General features: G+C 44.9%; 1 protein-coding gene across 2 annotated transcripts in view; it reads left to right on the top strand.

Moving 5' to 3' along the window:
• The window catches only part of LOC144792072 (uncharacterized), a 484,547-nt gene that overhangs the window by 25,516 nt on the left and 441,043 nt on the right, over positions 1-17,988 (top strand). For both annotated transcript variants that reach the window (XM_078666920.1, XM_078666919.1), the window contains exons 2-4: positions 5,603-5,662; positions 7,054-7,257; positions 15,316-15,381. In XM_078666920.1, coding sequence (XP_078523046.1) covers positions 5,603-5,662; positions 7,054-7,257; positions 15,316-15,381 — 330 coding nt within the window. The remainder of the gene's footprint in view (positions 1-5,602; positions 5,663-7,053; positions 7,258-15,315; positions 15,382-17,988) is intronic.

The raw sequence follows: 17,988 nt of genomic DNA, 5'->3' as shown, positions 1-17,988 counted from the left end.
ATGACAGCCAGTTGCCCTGATGTGAAGTTTCCACTGTGCTAGAGGAGATGAGGCTATAGCTGAAGCCTATAAGCATGCCTGTCTGGTTTCTGAGAGAGGGGAGGATTGTGCCTGGCCCTGGACGAGGAGAGACTGTCCAGGACAAAAAACCTCTCACGTTACCGATGTGTGTAACGAACCAGGAAACCAGTGACAACAAGGAAACAAAGCCAAGAGTGACCCATTTGTAGGGGGGTCCTATAGACTCCCTGAACAGTTCTTGTCGGGAACTACACAGGACTTCTAGGAAGTATCAAGCATTGTGTGTAACTGGGCACCTGTCCTGAGTCTGTTTGCTTCCACTACCGATGTCAGACTCTGAATACTTGATCCCTGCTGAAGAGAGAGGTCCAATTGTCCTAGAGGGCACAACTGCTGAATATATTACAACAACATGAAAAGGGGCCTCCCCAAATGATAAGGAACCAGCAAATGGATTCAACCAAACACCCACAGAGAATCAATTGTTTTTTAGAAAAATGTATTATATTTATATATATATATATATGTATATATATATATATATATATATATATATATATATATATAATTTAGGATAAAGTTCTGATAGCAAGACACACAAGAAAATCATCAAGTTCAGTGACTTCTGATACATAAAAATTTCATGAAATTATACAAAGGACAAGGAAGAACATCAGCCCAAAGGGTAATAGAACAATAAAAACATGACATGCAATTCAATCATTCAGTCAAGCAACCACAAGCTACCTGTCATACAATACATACATCCATACTCAATCAGAACATCTTTTCATCATACATCAGAGGAAAAAGCTGAGAGATGCTCTGTCAGCCCTAATTGAGATCATAAACTTTATGACGAATTGATTTTACACTACAATTTGGATTTTTGAGGACCGTGCTGATTTATGGAATTACAAAATGCGCCCTGATGAAGGAACCTCCTAAATAATTGTCTTTTCCGAAAACGCGGGTCGGCACTTTTTCCTCTGATGTGTTTTGCTATCAGAACTTTATCCTAAATGATTATATATATATATATATCTATATCTATATATATATATATTTTTTTTTTCTAAAAAATAATTGATTCTCTGTGGGTGTTTGGTTGAATCCATTTGCTGGTTCCTTATCATTTGGGGAGGCCCCTTTTCATGTTGTTGTAATATGTTCTTTTCCCTGGTGGGTTACTCCCATAGCCTTTACTTGGTTTAGGTTCTCAGGGTCCCTCTTCTGTTGTTGTTACACAACTGCTGAATACCCATGTTCACTGTTGCCCTGAATGCCGCAAATGCCATCACTGGACTCAACCTGCGCCTAGCCGAGGGAGACAGCTACTGATTGAAGACTAGTGCCACAATGCGAGTTGCCAAGCTGACATCTCTCAACCATCAAGTTACCAGTGTGGTCGCCTCTACACTTTAAGTGGCTCTCCCACAGGAGTGAGACGGCTACTCATACTTGTCCTGCATTACCCACATTACAACAATAGGAATGCAGGTAACCCCAGGGCCTACCACTGCATGTGGAATTAGCGACTAAGGAAGTATTCTGAGGTCTGTGATACACATTTGAGATTTTTACTGAGTAAGCTTAAAGAGGTGAATGCAAACTTAACTGTTGTGTTGTTTGACTACTTAGTTATAAGCTCTTGCTTCCCCTCCACCCCCACCCACGGTATCTCCTTGAGAGAAGCCTTTTGAATGCTCAAGACATATTATACTTGGCACAGTAGGACAGACCCCAAGGCATCAGAGGCAAATGACCTCAAGCACCATGGTTGGAGCCTGGTATACCCTGTCTGACCTGTGGCCCATCAAATGGGGTCTGGTATATGGGCATTAAATCTGAACACCTTTTGATATCTATAATATGCACTGTGAGAAATTCGCACCACCCTCCGTCTTAACTCCAGAGCTCTAAATTGTGCTTTGTAACGAATACCGGTACACACTCTAAACTCACCCGGACACATAGAGGTCTTAATTCATTATATACGCTACACAAGACTAGGTTGTTGCATTAAAAAAAGTATGAAAAGGCCACATCTGGAAAATGAAAATACACTTCTGCAAAATGAACTAAAACAGGGGAAATGTAAAGGACTGCATTGCTGACATAGAATAGTTTAAGGGTTTTTACAGTTATTGTTGCGAAATCGATCAGGTGCGCTCCCATCTTGACAGAAAACATGGACTGCAGGTACAGACAAAGCATTAAAAATAACAAAAATATATAACCTTCCGTTTATGGAAGAGCCTTCGGTGGGCCAGAGGGCTCACTTGGCTGGCCCCACCCCTGGCCAACCCCACCAGAACCGGGCCTGCAGCACATCATTCTATCTTTTGCCATACGGTTAGAGCTGCCGACTTTAAAGCTGGGGAACCAGGTTTGATTATTGGCGTTGGCTCAACATCCTGAGATTCTGGGCAAATGACTTAAAATGAATGTGTCCTTGTGTAACGTAACTGGTGCTCATGTAAAGCCCTCCAATACCTCCGTGTCAAGTTGGCGCTGTATAAATCTGCAAAAAATAAATAAAAGCCTGATCCATCATCCCCTTGTCGTGCTGTCTCACTCTTGACAGACTCATACCATGCCTGCCTTTATGCCTGTGACTCTGTCGGTGATCGCTCAACTGCTGTGCACTCACCCTCCTAACTCCCACAGCCCTGGGGGTATTCTCGTCATAGAAACTTCTGTCTTCAGCACCTGCCTATGAACCCCCTTCCACTGCATGTGAGATAAAGCAACTGTGATGTTATGTTGCGTTTGCACACCACGAATATGTTGCACTGTGGAAGAGACGCGTACTGAGCCATCTTTGCCATTATCCACCATGCTAGCTGCCTCCATAATTTCTCTGACACACACTGAGAAGATACTAGTATGTGTCATGCATTGACGTACGAAAATCTGCAGCAGTCTGTGTATCTTTTGATCCTTCACTGTCTGATTTGCTAGCTCCACCACCTTTTTGTTGTCCACATTAAAATTGACCTTCCTGTGTAGTAACCTCCTCCCTCACAGCACCGAAGCCACTACCAGCAGGAAGAATACCAAAAATGTATGATTCAAACAAGATTCTGCCACCTACCTGCATACTATTTGCTATGCCAGTACAATCCAAAACCTCCTGTCTACTCAGCATGTGAATATATTTGAACCTTTGCCTCTTTCTCCTTCACCAAGGCTCACACGGTCATGTACAGCGGCAAAAAGCCTCCTAGACACATAAGTCTGCATTCAATGTTACCTTGAGCCTAACCCTGCGATGCAGTAACTTCACTGCTGACATGACCCCACCAATTTTACATCCAACAGTCCTTCATGCCTTCACAATTCTAACCATTTCTTAACTCTGGCCCTAAAAAGATAGTTTTGGTGCTTGTTCCCTCCATTTTCCTCCCTCAAATCCCTGAAAAGGTTTCAATACGAGACTACGATCTACTGTCCAGCTTGCTGGGTAAGGGGCCACCCACTGTGAACCAGAAACAGACCTAGAGAAACACTGGAAAAAGCTACTGAATGTCTCGGAAAACCCACTGGCAATTAAGTAGCCATGCAAATTCTATCCTATCGCATATCCCAACACTCCCCAACCCTGCTAGAGTGGGGTGCACAGAAAAGAGTCTTTAAGGCACAGGCAACTCGCGGAGTACGTGTTGCAGGCCCCAGGCGTGTAGGTGCCAGGCGTGTAGGCCCCAGACGTGTAGGCCCCAGACGTGTGGGCGCCATCCACTGCACACATAAATCCATGTCAACTTCTCCCCAAACTGCATCTTCCTCCTGTCTTCCCGAAAACTCCTCCTCATAATGCACACCTGTCAAAATGTCCTAATTAGTCCTCCGAATTTTAAGCCTGCAACATACGTTTTTGGATACTGTTCACTGTAGAGACTTGCATAAATCAGTAACGCCAATGTCCAATTTTCTGCTCCAGTTATCATTCACTCTGAATTCTCTATGCAACAGTTTGTAAACACCCTCAAGATCTATAATTTCTATTTCATCGCTTCTGTCAAATGTGATCCCAATGGTCTTGTACTCCACACATGTAGCTTATTTTTTCGCTTTCACCACCTCTTTACCCTCCCCGTTACCAGCTTTCTGTCCTACATCCACGTTTGACTCTTCTGTTGAGACATCATTTGGGTCCTTAGCCCCGATCCTTTCCAACCTCATCTTCCTGCATGTGTTTGGAGGCAATCTCTTCCACTGGTTTACTTTTCAAATGTTCCCACCATTTTATCCATTCTCTCACCAGCAACTTCTGTCTCCTGCCTTCTGTCACTACCTACTCCAGTTCTCTGCTTACCACCTTGATTCTTTCTCCCTGCTCTAGGGTTCAGCTCAGGTACTCTACCATCTCTTCCTACCTTGCTGATAGGGAGCCATCCTCTGTTCTTGGTAGTCTGCTCTCTTTGCGGGCCACAATACATTCTCCCCTCTTTCAGGCAACTGTGCATTCCTGCTTCTCTCTGACATCTGAAAAACACTAATTTATTTTCTTCTGCTACTTTTGGATCCCAAATGCCACTCCTCTCACAGTCACCCACACACCAGGTCAAACTGTGCGCCCCTATTGTCCATCGAAACATCCTCTCCTGTGCAAGTCTCCTTCGCCAAACTCCACTTCATATACAACCCTCTTTAGTCATCTTATTCCCTTAATTTAGCTCCTCTTCCTGTCCCTCACATGGAATATTGCTCATGGAACCTGTCCTTGGAAGGTCCCCGTCGCCCTCACGCCCAGCTGACATGTCCACCTTCTTTCTCCAGTTCTTGGAAAAAACACTGCATAACTGTTAAAAAAAAACACCTCTGCAGACAGAAGACAAGAAAAAGAAACCCTTACCTTACGCACGCCTAGCAAAACCCATCTATTCCTCACCCTCCACTCCCGTCTTACCAGTGGACTCCCTCACTCCTGCTGGCCCACACCACACATGCACTGGCCCACACCGCACATGTACTGGCCCACACCGCACATGTACTGGCCCACACCGCACATGTACTGGCCCACACCGCACATGTACTGACCCACACCGCACATGTACTGGCCCACACCGCACATGTACTGGCCCACACCGCACATGCACTGGCCCACACCGCACATGCACTGGCCCACACCGCACATGCACTGGCCCACACCGCACATGCACTGGCCCACACCGCACATGCACTGGCCCACACCGCACATGCACTGGCCCACACCGCACATGCACTGGCCCACACCGCACATGCACTGGCCCACACCGCACATGTACTGGCCCACACCGCACATGTACTGGCCCACACCGCACACCCAAAATGCCTGCAAGCACAAAGGGGCTGCCCTGATTCCTACCAGGCCCCATTCTGATAACTGTCTGCCAAGACCGGCACATGAGAGGACTGTCATGCCATCATTTTACAGGTTTTGGTATATTGCCTCGGAACCCTGTTTACCAGTAACCACACCCACCACAGAGGCCTCTGAAATGTACTACCCACAAATGTAAAAGTGTAGGTTTGAGCATCGAGTGCTATTTTTAGTAGATACTCGATGTTGTTTTTAATTCCTCTTTTCTTTTTCCAGACTCCCATTACAAAGACAAAGACTCTGATTGGTCAGGCTGGTGTGTCCTTCACTAACGCGGTGAGTATATGCTTGTGTGGCCACTGTAGGGAACAAGATGTAGTCATAGCCATGAAGGCTGCAATGACAAATGTCAAGTGTGAGCAAGTCAAAGGCACCCAATGTAGGACACAACACTGTCCCGCAAAGTAATTTATTTCTCATGAAATCTTTAAAACTTTCATCGCTAAAAGGCCATGTTCATTTTGTGTCATATGTATTGTGTGCAATTCATGCCTTGCCATTGCGTGCTTCTAAAGGTGCCCATAGAAACATATATTCACGACTTTGATTCACCAAATGGCAATAGTAACAGATGTGACGTCACATACTCTTTGACCCCTGAATTCATCACAGGGATGATCCCTTGCCTCACCCTTAGCTCTTATTTGCTGTTGATGGCTGAGCGGAAGGGCACGGAGTGGAAATTAAAGAAAGTAACAGACCCCTTGCGGCCATGTTCTTTTTCTGCTCTTACCACTGCCTTTACAACCCCTTTGTGAAAGGGTAGCAAGAGCAGTGTCATGGTTATGAATCAGGAAGCCAGGGGTAGCAATTGCGATCTCTAGTTACCCCTAATTGACTTTTATGCATATATCATCCTTTTGTACTATTTGCTTGCACTATACAACACTGTGAAAATCAATACAAATAGAGAACAGATACCCCTCTGGTTCCTCAGATGCTAAAGATTCAGGTTGTAGTTATCCATCTTCTTACAAAGATATGGCAGACCCAGATGGTAGATCTGTCACTTAGATTAAAGAGATGCCACAGGCTAAGGTAACGGAAAACATCTGCATTAGCCCTGGGCGAAATTTTAATTGTGCCAGAGTAATCTGATTCATTTCCGTAAATTTGCGTTACTCTTTTGAAGCGATTTACCAAAAATGTTCTGATTATGCCCTTTCGTGTAATTATAAGTAATTTGACACAAAAATTCTACTACAAAGGCACAGGCGCGAGAACTTTGGTGAACACAAGCCGCTGCATTTAACACTATTTTCTTAGTGCAAAATGCATCGCCGGGTCCATTTTGGATACAAAGGTGCATTTTATGCTAAGAAAATTGTGCTAACTGCTAGGTTGCGCTCCTTATGTAATCTCTTGTCATTTCATTGTAATTTCACGCAATTACGCTACAGCAAATTAGGCAAATTATGCTCATTCCTAATCTGCATTTGGTTAGAGATTTTAGAGGTTCAGGCCTTGGACAGCAGTTACTTCTTTAGGAAAAGCAAAAACATTTTATGGAATCAGACGATCGTCTTAATCTCAAATATTAATATCTTATTCCTTTAACATTCTTTCCAATTCCTTGTTTACAACCCCTGTTTTACCCCTTCTTTCTCCTCTTACCCTCTCCTGACCCTCCCTCCTCTGTCTCGCTGCACGTCTTCTTCTTTCACTAGTTCACAGTGGTCCCCCTGTGTTGCCCAAGCCGGAGCAGCCTTCTGAGTGGTCGTTACCCCCACAACCACCAGGTCTTTAACAACTCGCTGAACGGGAACTGCAGCAGCCCAGACTGGCAGAAGCACCAGGAGCCGCAGGCCTTCCCAGTTTACCTGCAGAAGAAGGGCTACCAGACGTTCTTCGGGGGCAAATACCTGAATCAGGTACCAGGCGGGGCAACCAGGCAACCTGTGGGTCAGGTACCTCACGCAAGCACAACACACTGGGAGCCTGAGGAGATCTGACTTCCTACTGGGCAAAAACTTTAAATAGAATTCAAGGCCAAATATCTAATTTCTCTGAAACACGATTGGGGGCACCAGACGTCCAGCAATGATATGGGCTTCACTGGGGTATCAGGCCCACTGCAGGGTCAAGTGTTGAAGCCTGGTTCCAGGCACCCTGGGTGGGTTATATCACCACAGGGATAGCGGAGTCCGTCAAGGTGTATTTGTGGCGAGGGATCTGTGGGTGAATACTTGGAGCCTACCTCACTCAATCACACCTCAGTCATCCACAGTAACATGAAACAGATCCCCGAGCCCTCAAAGCTGCCACCAAGATCACATCACACTTTTACAAACTGCTAATCATCATTGCACGTGGCTCCTGAATGCTTACTCTGTAGAGATGTGTGTGTGTGTTGGTGCGTGTATGTGTTTGTTCTTGTTCTCTGTCGCCACTCTTTATGCTGCAGCATAGCTGTCCCGAGATAGCCTTTTCTGGTTGTTGGAGTGTGACTGTACAGAGTGCCTTCTCTGTGTGCTGGAGAGTGACTGTCCAGAGTGCCAGGTCTGTGTGCTGGAGTATGACACTCCTGAGCGCCTGCACAGTGTGACTGTCCCGAGTAAGTCGTCTGCGTGCTGCAATGTGAATGTGATGTGTGCTTGCTCTGTATATTGAAGTGTGGCTGCCTTGAGTGCCAGGTCTGTGTTCTGGAGTGACTGTCCAGAGTGCCAGGTCTGTGTGCTGTAGTGGGACAGTCTGGAGTGCCTGCTCTGTGTCCTGGGAGTGACTTTCCTGAGTTCATGCTGTGTGTGCTGGAATCAGATTTCCTCTCATGGAATTTGAGAAATAAACTTTAGTTTTTTAACTTCTTTATGTTTTCCTAAAACATAAGTTTGAGTTTTTTTCTTTGAAAAAGATTGGGTACTTAAGCATACCTAGCTAGCACCTAATCAGACGCAGATAGCAGGAAGCTGACCCAACGATCACACGGTTTAGCAAGTTTCCATGTTGAGCCAAACCACATTCTTTGAAACAATCGCTTGTGCAAGACATTTGACACTACCGTTTCTTGTGTTTCAAGTACTAAAACATGGATTGTATTGTGTTTGTATAGAGCTTTCTTACCCCGAGGGTGACCCAAAGTGCTTTTTGTGTGGGTGAGTAAGTAACTCCTCTGTATGTATCAATTTATATCGCGCTTCAGACATGACAGTGGAGCTCTCCAATTTGTATCCTTTAGAGTGTGTAGTTGAAAGTGTTGATTCTAGTTAGATCTGTAGGCTGCATGTTAGGAAAGGTGCATGATTTTTGGTGATGTGTGAGCAAGATGTCAGGCATACCTGCACGCAGGCATGCAGGAGACAGTTGTGTCGCAGCACGGATTCATAGGAAGAATTTGACAGTAGGCATGTAAGACATAGAATCACACTTAAGCATGTTCTGCCCATTTGTGTTCACTGTGAGCTTAGTCCAGTTCTTTATGCGTAATTTGTAATTTGGTTTTGTATCGCGCCAACTCACCGACAGGTCTCACAGCGCTTTTGACCGAGTCCAGCAACAAGAAACAAGATGGAATATGGAAATAGCAGCCTAACTACGGGGATGTAAACGCGTCTTTGAAGAGTAAAGTTTTCAAGGTTTTCCTAAAGCGGAGAAGGTTGGATTCTCTGCGGAGCATCTCCGGTAGCTTGTTCCAGATGGTGGGGGCTTGAACTGAGAAAGATCTGCCTCCTTTTGTTGTCAGTTTAAAACGTGGACAGGATAGCAGGAAAGAGTCGGAGGATCGCAGGGCACGCTTAGGTTCATATACTTCAAGCCTCTCTTTTATATAGGCTGGCGCCTGTCCATGGATTGCTTTATGGCAGATACACATGCTCTTAAATTCAACTCTTTGTTTCATAGGGAGCCAATGTAGCCTATAAAGAAGGGGAGAGGCGTGGGTTCGTCTCGGTACTCCAAATATCAAACGAGCTGCGTCATTCAAGATGACCTGAAGACGATTAATGGAGTTTTTTGGGAGGCCTAGGTATAATGCGTTACCGTAGTCGATTCTGGACACTATTGTGGCTGAGACAATGGTCCGGAGCATATTCCTTGAGAGTAGGGGAACGAGCTTACGTAGTTGCCTGATCAGGTTGGTACAGGAGCCAACCACTGCGGACACTTGGTTGGCCATCGAGAGTTCCTGATCGATTTTCATTCCAAGGCTCTTTACACTGGGACACGGTTTTGGGGTGGGTCCGAGTTCTTGTGGCCAGAACAAATCATTCCAGGGGGAGGTGGAGGTTGAAACTACCAGAACTTCCGTTTTGTCTGGATTAATTTTCAGTAGGTTGGACGACATCCAATTTACTGTGAACCGTAGTATATCTTGGGCCATGGACTGAGCCGAAATTGTGTTGTCGATACTTAGCAGCAGCTGAGTATCATCGGCATAGTTAAAAACTTTACAGCCCATGTTTGCCAGGGATTCTATTAATGGCTGTAGGTACAAATTAAATAAAAGTGGAGAGAGCGCACAAACCAAGGCGCCCCCGTCAGAGACCTGATCTGCTAACTGGATCCTCTGCGTCCTCCCTGATAGAAAGGCTGTTAGCCATTGGAGAGCTTGTTCTCTTATCCCGGACCTGGCTAGTCTGTCCAGGAGCAGTGCATGGCCGACAGTATCAAACGCCGCTGAAAGATCTAATAGTATCAGGGCGCTTGGCTTTTTACTGTCGGCCATGCATCTGAGCTCATCCAGTACTGACAGCATTACTAGTTCCGTGCTATGGTGGGCACGAAACCCAGCTTGCCGCTCCTGGAAAAGATGGTGAGATTCCAGAAGGGGTGACAGGGATCTTAGCACGTGCTGTTCTAGTACTTTTGATAAAAAAGGCAACTGGGAAATTGGCCTGTAGTTCTTCAGGCTAGTTGGATCTGCCCCAGGTTTCTTTATCAAGGGTCTGACGCGTGCCTCTTTAAAGGAAGATGGTAGTGATCCAGTAGCTAATGAGATGTTTAAGAGGTCTAAAATCTGGTCCTCTAGGATCGGGATTGCTAGTCGAAAAATATCGGGTGGGCAGGGATCAGCGGGGGAGCCTGACTTGGTGGATGCTACTAGTTGTCTAAGGGTGGTAGAGTCGATTTCAGGAAATCTAGTGATGATAGGGATTGGGGAGTTTAAAGGGGGCAGTGACACAGTATGTATAGCTGGATTATTCTTCTTGATATCTGACAATATAGTCGCTACTTTTTCAAGGAAATATCCTTGGAAGGTGTCACAGTCAATCAATGTGTCTGCCTTTTCCTCCTTCTTGCTTAACTCTTTCAGTATTTGGAATGTTTCTTTCTGGATATTTATAGCATTGTTCATGCGTGTTTCGTAATAATCCTTCTTGGCTGATACGATAAGCTTTTTATACAATTGAAACGATGTTCTGTATAATTCCCTATCAGTGTCTTTTTTGGATTTCCTCCAGCATCTTTCAAGATGGCGGAGCTTTCTTTTTTGATCTCGTAAGCTTTGGGTAAACCAGGGGGCTCCTTTTCCTGCATCCTTAATTTTTTGTGTTTTCTCAGGGGCTATCTCATCAATTGATTGCCTAAGGGTAGTTGTTATCATGTCATAATTTAAGTCTATATCGGTATCACTTGATGGAATTATGGGTTTCTGTTTATATTTAGGTAGCACTTTGATCAGGGTATCAGAGTTGACTTTTTTCCATTGACGTACTTTTTTAGTTATTAATGGAAGTTTAACCAGGGAGTTGTTTGGCGGTATATCACACAAGATTAGGTGGTGATCCGACCAGATACAGGGTGTAATATTTGTGATGACCGCCTTTGGCATAGAAGACCAAATAAGGTCGAGAATATGGCCTTTTATGTGAGTTGGAACTTCCACAAGTTGTGCTAACCCAAGAGCGGTCATGGAAGTCTGTAGTTTCTGAACTGACAAATCGTTATCCCTTTTATCCCAGTGAACGTTAGTCACCAGTCACCAAGATATTTTTGTAACGTGTACAAAGATCCGATATTATAGGGAAGAAGAGGTCGTTGAACGTTGAAGTGCTTTGGGGTGGGCAATAGACTGTTAAGACGATAAGACAGGAGTTGTTCATAGTGATTTTTATCCCCAGTAGATCCACGGCATTTATGGTCTCAGTTAGGATTTTAGTCACTATAAGCTGTTTTTTAAAGATCGTTGCTACACCCCCGCCTCGAGTCCCTTCTGGTCGGTTATGCCAGACCATATCATACCCACTAGGCAGGGCGGCTATGATGTCCGGGGAGGAGGTATCACTCAACCAGGTTTCGGTGAGTGTCAGGACATCGATGGTTTCGTCCTGTAAAAGGGTGTAAATTTCCAGATGGTGCTTCTGTAGTGACCTAGTATTAAGGGTGGCTAGCTTTAGAGGAGGTGAAAGACTAGATTTCTTAGGGCTGGGGGTACGGAGGATGTTATTTGCCTTGAGAGCGGCACATATAACAGAAGGCAGACTGTACCTGTCGGAGTTCAATGCTAGAAGATCAGGTGAAGTATAGCAGGTGCGTGTGCCAGAGTTCCTAAGCCCAGTGCCCAATCGTGCGCGGACGGGCAGGACTCTGGCACGACTCCGGCGCAGATCCGGCACATCCGCTGTTCGCGTCCGCTGCGCGGAGTCATCCCTGTCTGTTTTTATGACGCTGCAAATCGCGTCACGAGCCCAACCCGACCCAAGATGGCCGCCAAACCCAGATCCCTGCCCTGCCCGGCGTCAACAACCAGCCGAGAACAGGTCCGGAGCAAAAGGGGAGGGGGTGAGAGGGGGCTACAGCGCTACTAAGCGCAGGGGGTCTAAAAAGCGCACCTATTGAACTCGGGTGTGCACGCAGTGCAAAATGCAAATTTCGATTTTAAAAACAGAAATATTTTAAAAACAAGAGGAAAGGCAAGAGACCTCCCGGCTTCCGCCTCAGGAGGGGGAAAAGTGAGTGCTCAGTCAAAATTACCTGCACATTCCCACACGTCCCTTTTATGACGCTGCAAATCGCGTCACGAGCCCAACCCGACCCAAGATGGCCGCCAAACCCAGATCCCTGCCCTGCCCCTGCCCGGCGTCAACAACCAGCCGAGAACAGGTCCGGAGCAAAAGGGGAGGGGGTGAGAGGGGGCTACAGCGCTACTAAGCGCAGGGGGTCTAAAAAGCGCACCTCTTGAACTCAGGTGTGCACGCAGTGCAAAATGCAAATTTCGATTTTAAAAACTGAAATATTTTAAAAACAAGAGGAAAGGCAAGAGACCTCCCGGCTTCCGCCTCAGGAGGGGGAAAAGTGAGTGCTCAGTCAAAATTACCTGCACATTCCCACACGTCCCTTTTATGACGCTGCAAATCGCGTCACGAGCCCAACCCGACCCAAGATGGCCGCCAAACCCAGATCCCTGCCCTGCCCCTGCCCCTGCCCCTGCCCCTGCCCGGCGTCAACAACCAGCCGAGAACAGGTCTGGAGCAAAAGGGGAGGGGGTGAGAGGGGGCTACAGCGCTACTAAGCGCAGCGGGTCTAAAAAGCGCACCTATTGAACTCAGGCGTGCACGCAGTGCAAAATGCAAATTTCGATTTTAAAAACAGAAATATTTTAAAAACAAGAGGAAAGGCAAGAGACCTCCCGGCTTCCGCCTCAGGAGGGGGAAAAGTGAGTGCTCAGTCAAAATTATGCGTCCTGAAACTGCCAGGTCTTGATGGCCATTCTAAATTGTAGGAGGTTGCTGATAATCCTTATTTTCTGTGGGAGAATTCTACAGAACTGTTGTCCAAACAATATTTTTTGTATCCGGTGATGATCAGGAGCTGGGCTCGGGCTTTTCTGGATCCAAGAGTCCTCCTTTTCAGGTAAAGCCTGAGCTTGCAGGTAGAAAGGGCCTATTGATTTAGTGGAGCTTTCGAAAAGCCAAATGCCTTCTGAAAATGTCATTTTAGGTTTCAACAAGCAGGGAAAATAGGGCAATGCTTCCCCCTCTTCAGGGAAATTTGGTGAAGACAAAACCTTTTGCCTGGGATGACTTTGATCCTGGAAGAAATAAGAAAGGAATGCCAGAATTGCACAGAACCTTCCTGGACTAAGCGAAGAAGTGAAACAGACTCCATTGACCTCAGAAGTGCCAGACTGCATATTAAATCTTGCACTTTATGAACAGCAGCACACATCTTACAGAGGCTGGCCCGGCCAATGGGATCTTTGACAATCCAGGATGCACCTATGCTGTTTAACCTACAGAAATCTGATTCTTTTTTGGCCAAATTCGGCAAATCCACCAGTTATCAGTGAATTAGGAAATCTGTTGCAAAACCTTCTGGTTGCTGCACATGATTTTCCAACTCCCATAGGCCAGTCTTTTGGCAATATCGTTCCAGTACTGCCAGCATAATCAAAATCTTTACTGTACCTTACATTTTCTCCTCATAGTCGCACTGCTTAAACTAGCAAAATGGCGCGGCGCGTCTTTTAGAGTCCCAGATTCCCGCCTTTGCAACTCTGTTCCCATCCCTTATAAAACTAACCTCCCGGCTAAGCTACAAAAGACCATGACTCTTTGACAAATCAACGTAAATTCTTGGTGTATCAGTCTTCACCATGTCCTTATCTGATCAATTGTTCAATAGCGCCTGGGGCCCTTCAAGGGAGTAGGTTTGCGCTTCTCAAAACACTCTTATGGCTGGATTGGCAGGTGTGGCTGACAGGAAGTTAGAGCCCTACAAAATCCCCTTTAATCTCTCTGAAGTTTACCTAACCTAGTATTCTTAGGGCATTTTTTCCTTTATAGAACTTTTTTTCTTTTTGTGGAATGTAGAGGTTGGGATTAGCGCCCCTCAGAGAACTGGAAACAGCTTCTGGCTTCGGAACAGACAGTGCTTTATAGATCAAGACACACACAAGCTGAGTGCCCAACAACTTCCACGTGTCATGTGACCTTCCTTAAGGCTGCGTGCACTCTGTGAGGTGTGTTTGTCAGTGGGATACATTCTGGCCAGCTACTGAGTGTTCGAATATGCACGTCTGTTGCATGCCGGATTTGTAAATTATAGAAGCAAGCCTTCAGAGTGCATACAGGGGTGAGGGGTGGCTGTGTGTGGCAGTGTACGTGCCAGCTTTGAGTGTAGTACTCTGCATAGCCGCCAAGTTTTTAGTTTGCTTATGTGTGACATTTCCGTGTTTTTACAGTGCTTATGTGTGACATTTTAATTCCTTACGAGTGACTCATTGATTGACATTTAAGCATGACTTGAACAGAAAATGTATCTCAGTGAAATAAGAAAACTTAGGGAAAATTCCTCTTTCTGTAATATAATGGTCTGCAAGCTGTGTTTAAATAGCTTATAATGTGAACTGTTCACAGCTAAAAAGCCGTTTTGGGCCCCCCAAAAATCATACATACAATGCACAAGGCTGCTTCAGTTATTTCTTAGGCTTGCCCTCTTTCTCCCGCTTCCCAACACACACAGAACCCTTTTATAGAAAGAATTCAAATGATAGTAGTAGTGCACATGTTATTACCCGCGGATGCATAAAATGCAGAGTAGGCCCTGGCATAATTCGAACCTGATGCCTCCAGTTTGTGGACAACTTTCTGCAGCATCTCTCCAAACTACTGAGCTACCTCATTATAAATGGATACAACATCCCACCACTCAACCAATATTCAGTGACTGTAGGTCTCCCTCAAGTGGCTAGCAGAGCATGAGGACATCAGCACTAAAATGTCTTAGTCTAACCCCTGATGCGTGGTACTTGGCAGGGCTGATTGTGCCGTGCATACAAGCGTTTTGGGTGTCGGTGAAAACGCCTTTGCGTGTTTGATGCTTTGGGAGTTGAGCAACTCTGTGCTTAATGTGTTTCAGTGAATACACCTCTTCTGTGGTCTATGGTCGAGAGAGAGAGAGATCGAGAGAGAGAAGGAACACACACACTTGCATGTGTGGCCTTGCACTATCCGTACTTACTCTCTGTTTAATACTTGTCTCCTTGGCAACAGTACGGGCATGCAGGGGCCGGAGGCGTGCAGCACATCCCTCCAGGATGGCAGATTTGGAACGGACTGGTATGTGGCAAGTACTTTTACTTTATTTCCGATTAAACTGATTTCGTTTTGTTATTGGCACTTGTAACTCGCACAGCTACTCTCACTGCTTTTGCTGTTAATGTTAAGCAAATATACAGCATGCATCGTGGGAGAGTGTTTTTAAACAATCAGAAATAATGCTTATTTAGCTTTGTTTACATTAGCATAGTTAGGGTGCAAGTTGGCATTACTAGGCCTCAGTCTGCTTGCACTGATGTAGCTACTTAAGAACAAGTGTTGCTTTTATTTTGTATGAATCAGCTTTCACGTTTCTAGCTGGTGTTTTTACTCTTTTAGGAAATAAACGAAATAGATTTCATTTTCATGGTGCTATAGAAGTTGCAAATACAATTTATGAATTCGTCTTCCTCAGGAAGAAAGCTATGTGCTGACTGTAACAGACTGTAACAGTATTTGTAACCTATTCAAGGTCCAATGCCCGTGTCTGGTTTAGGAGTTATTCATTTGCTGCACTGCTATTGTTTTCCTCGCTTCATAAATGTCACATTCTTTTTCCTAATTTCCTATGCAAAGTAAATGTTCCTTAAGTTGTTTCATATTTGATGTATGATATTTACTTGTTGTATTATTGGTTCATGTTCTGTATCCTTGTTGGTGCAGCCCTACTATCTGACTTTATACTAAGACGTTTTGCTCTCACAATCAGCAAACTCCATGTTAGACTGGCTGCTACTTTATGCTTAGACTTTTTGGCTCTTTCACCGGAGTCCGACTGTCCTCTTGATGATTTATATTTAGACTCTGCTTGATGGTAGTTCTTTGCTGAACTATAGTTTGGTTTTGGCTATTTACTTGCATTGGATGACTACTTACGATATCCCTTTTTTTGATGCAATGTTGATGCTGATGTCAATCTGACTGATTCCTTTTTGCTTTCTGTAATGATTCTTAAATGTTGCTTAAACCTCTAGGGCTTTGAGTTTGAAATTTGTCATGCAAAGTTATTCTTTATTTGCACAAAGGGTCCCTGTAATTTTTGACGCACATGGGTGTGATCATGTGCCTCAGCCCTTTTAATTTATGCTGACAAATGCAGAGTTGCCCCAATGCAGAACACCTAAGGCCTTATCTTGCTGCAGCTTGATCTCAGGCAAAATCCTGATGCTTATTTCAGATTTGTTCCATAATAACCCGAGCCGTTCGCCATGGCATCCAGTTCATACACAAATGTAGAGCAAGCTGTCACTCAGCACTTTTAATTAATGTAAACACTTTTGGCTGAAGGCCTTTACTTTCTCACGTAAGTAAAGATGACATACGAGTATCATGAGACTAAGAAACACGTAAAAAATGTGAAGCATTTAAAGACTGAGGATAAAAGGCTTTCTGTGCAGACAGCCACGCTATAAGACGTAACATGCAGAAAGTGCTCTCCACCAGTGGCCTGCCTATCAGTGTTTGGTACACACACACACACACGCACACGCGCACGCGCGCACACACACACACACACACACACAGGCACACACCCCTCATCCCCATTAATTCACCGGGCTCTTGTTGGTCTATGGAGCATAGCAGCATAGAGGAGGATTAGTGCCGAGATGCAAATGCCTTTTTCATGGTTTGATTTTGCCACAGTTCTACCCGGTCTGTCATCAGTCACAATAAACCAGAGCTGCACTGTAAAGCATTATCGTCAGATTCAGCCGCCCATTATGTAGGGTGACCAGATTTTCAAAATTAAAAACCGGGACGGGCACAAACATAGAAAAGGGACTAAATGTTCTGTTAGGTGTCAAGGATATATATATATATGTGTGTGTATATATATATATATATATATATATATATATATATATATATATATATATATATATATATATATATATATATATATATATCCATATATACACACACATACATGTATATATAAATAAAAAAAATTAAGAACACAAACATATATATTTGTGCTCTTTTAAAGAAATGTATTTTCACATTACCTCCCGTTCTGTTTAGCGCACCAGGGTCCAGCTACTGCTGGGCCTTGCCTTGCGGCCTCTGCAGCCCCGATTCACACCTCATTAAATCCTGCTGTGCTGCTCAAGTGAGGCGAAGCAGCACAGCAGGAGAGGTAAAGCACTGAACTTCTGCCATCGTTTCCTGGAGGGCGGGTCGCAATGTGAGCCTGCATAACACTAGTTAACTTGACCCTTGCTGAAAAACCGGGACATTTCTTTTAATAACCCAAGCACTACCCAAAAACCCGGACATTTCACCAAGTTGGAGAAAAGTGTCGGGACACCGGGACACTTCTCCAAAACCCCGGACCGTCCGGGGAAAACCGGGACGTCTGGTCACCCTACCATTATGGGAATTAATTCCAAGTACAGCCTGTGCTTAGCTTCAACAGTTAAACAAGAAAGGAGGCAAATTTTAGTGTTTTACTATCCCTGCACTTTAAAAATATAAACCACGCCCGTCCGTGTGTGCAATTTAATCAAACAATTACCATTTACGTACCCACCTACACCAAGCATGAAATATTAAACCAAACTAATTTTAACATACTCTCAAGAACACACGACCATCCACATTTGCTTTGCAGGTTACATGCAAGTCCTT

Source organism: Lissotriton helveticus, chromosome 11, assembly GCF_964261635.1.
Source record: "Lissotriton helveticus chromosome 11, aLisHel1.1, whole genome shotgun sequence".
Taxonomy (NCBI): Eukaryota; Metazoa; Chordata; class Amphibia; order Caudata; family Salamandridae; genus Lissotriton; species Lissotriton helveticus.
This window is presented reverse-complemented; position numbering and strand designations above follow the sequence as displayed.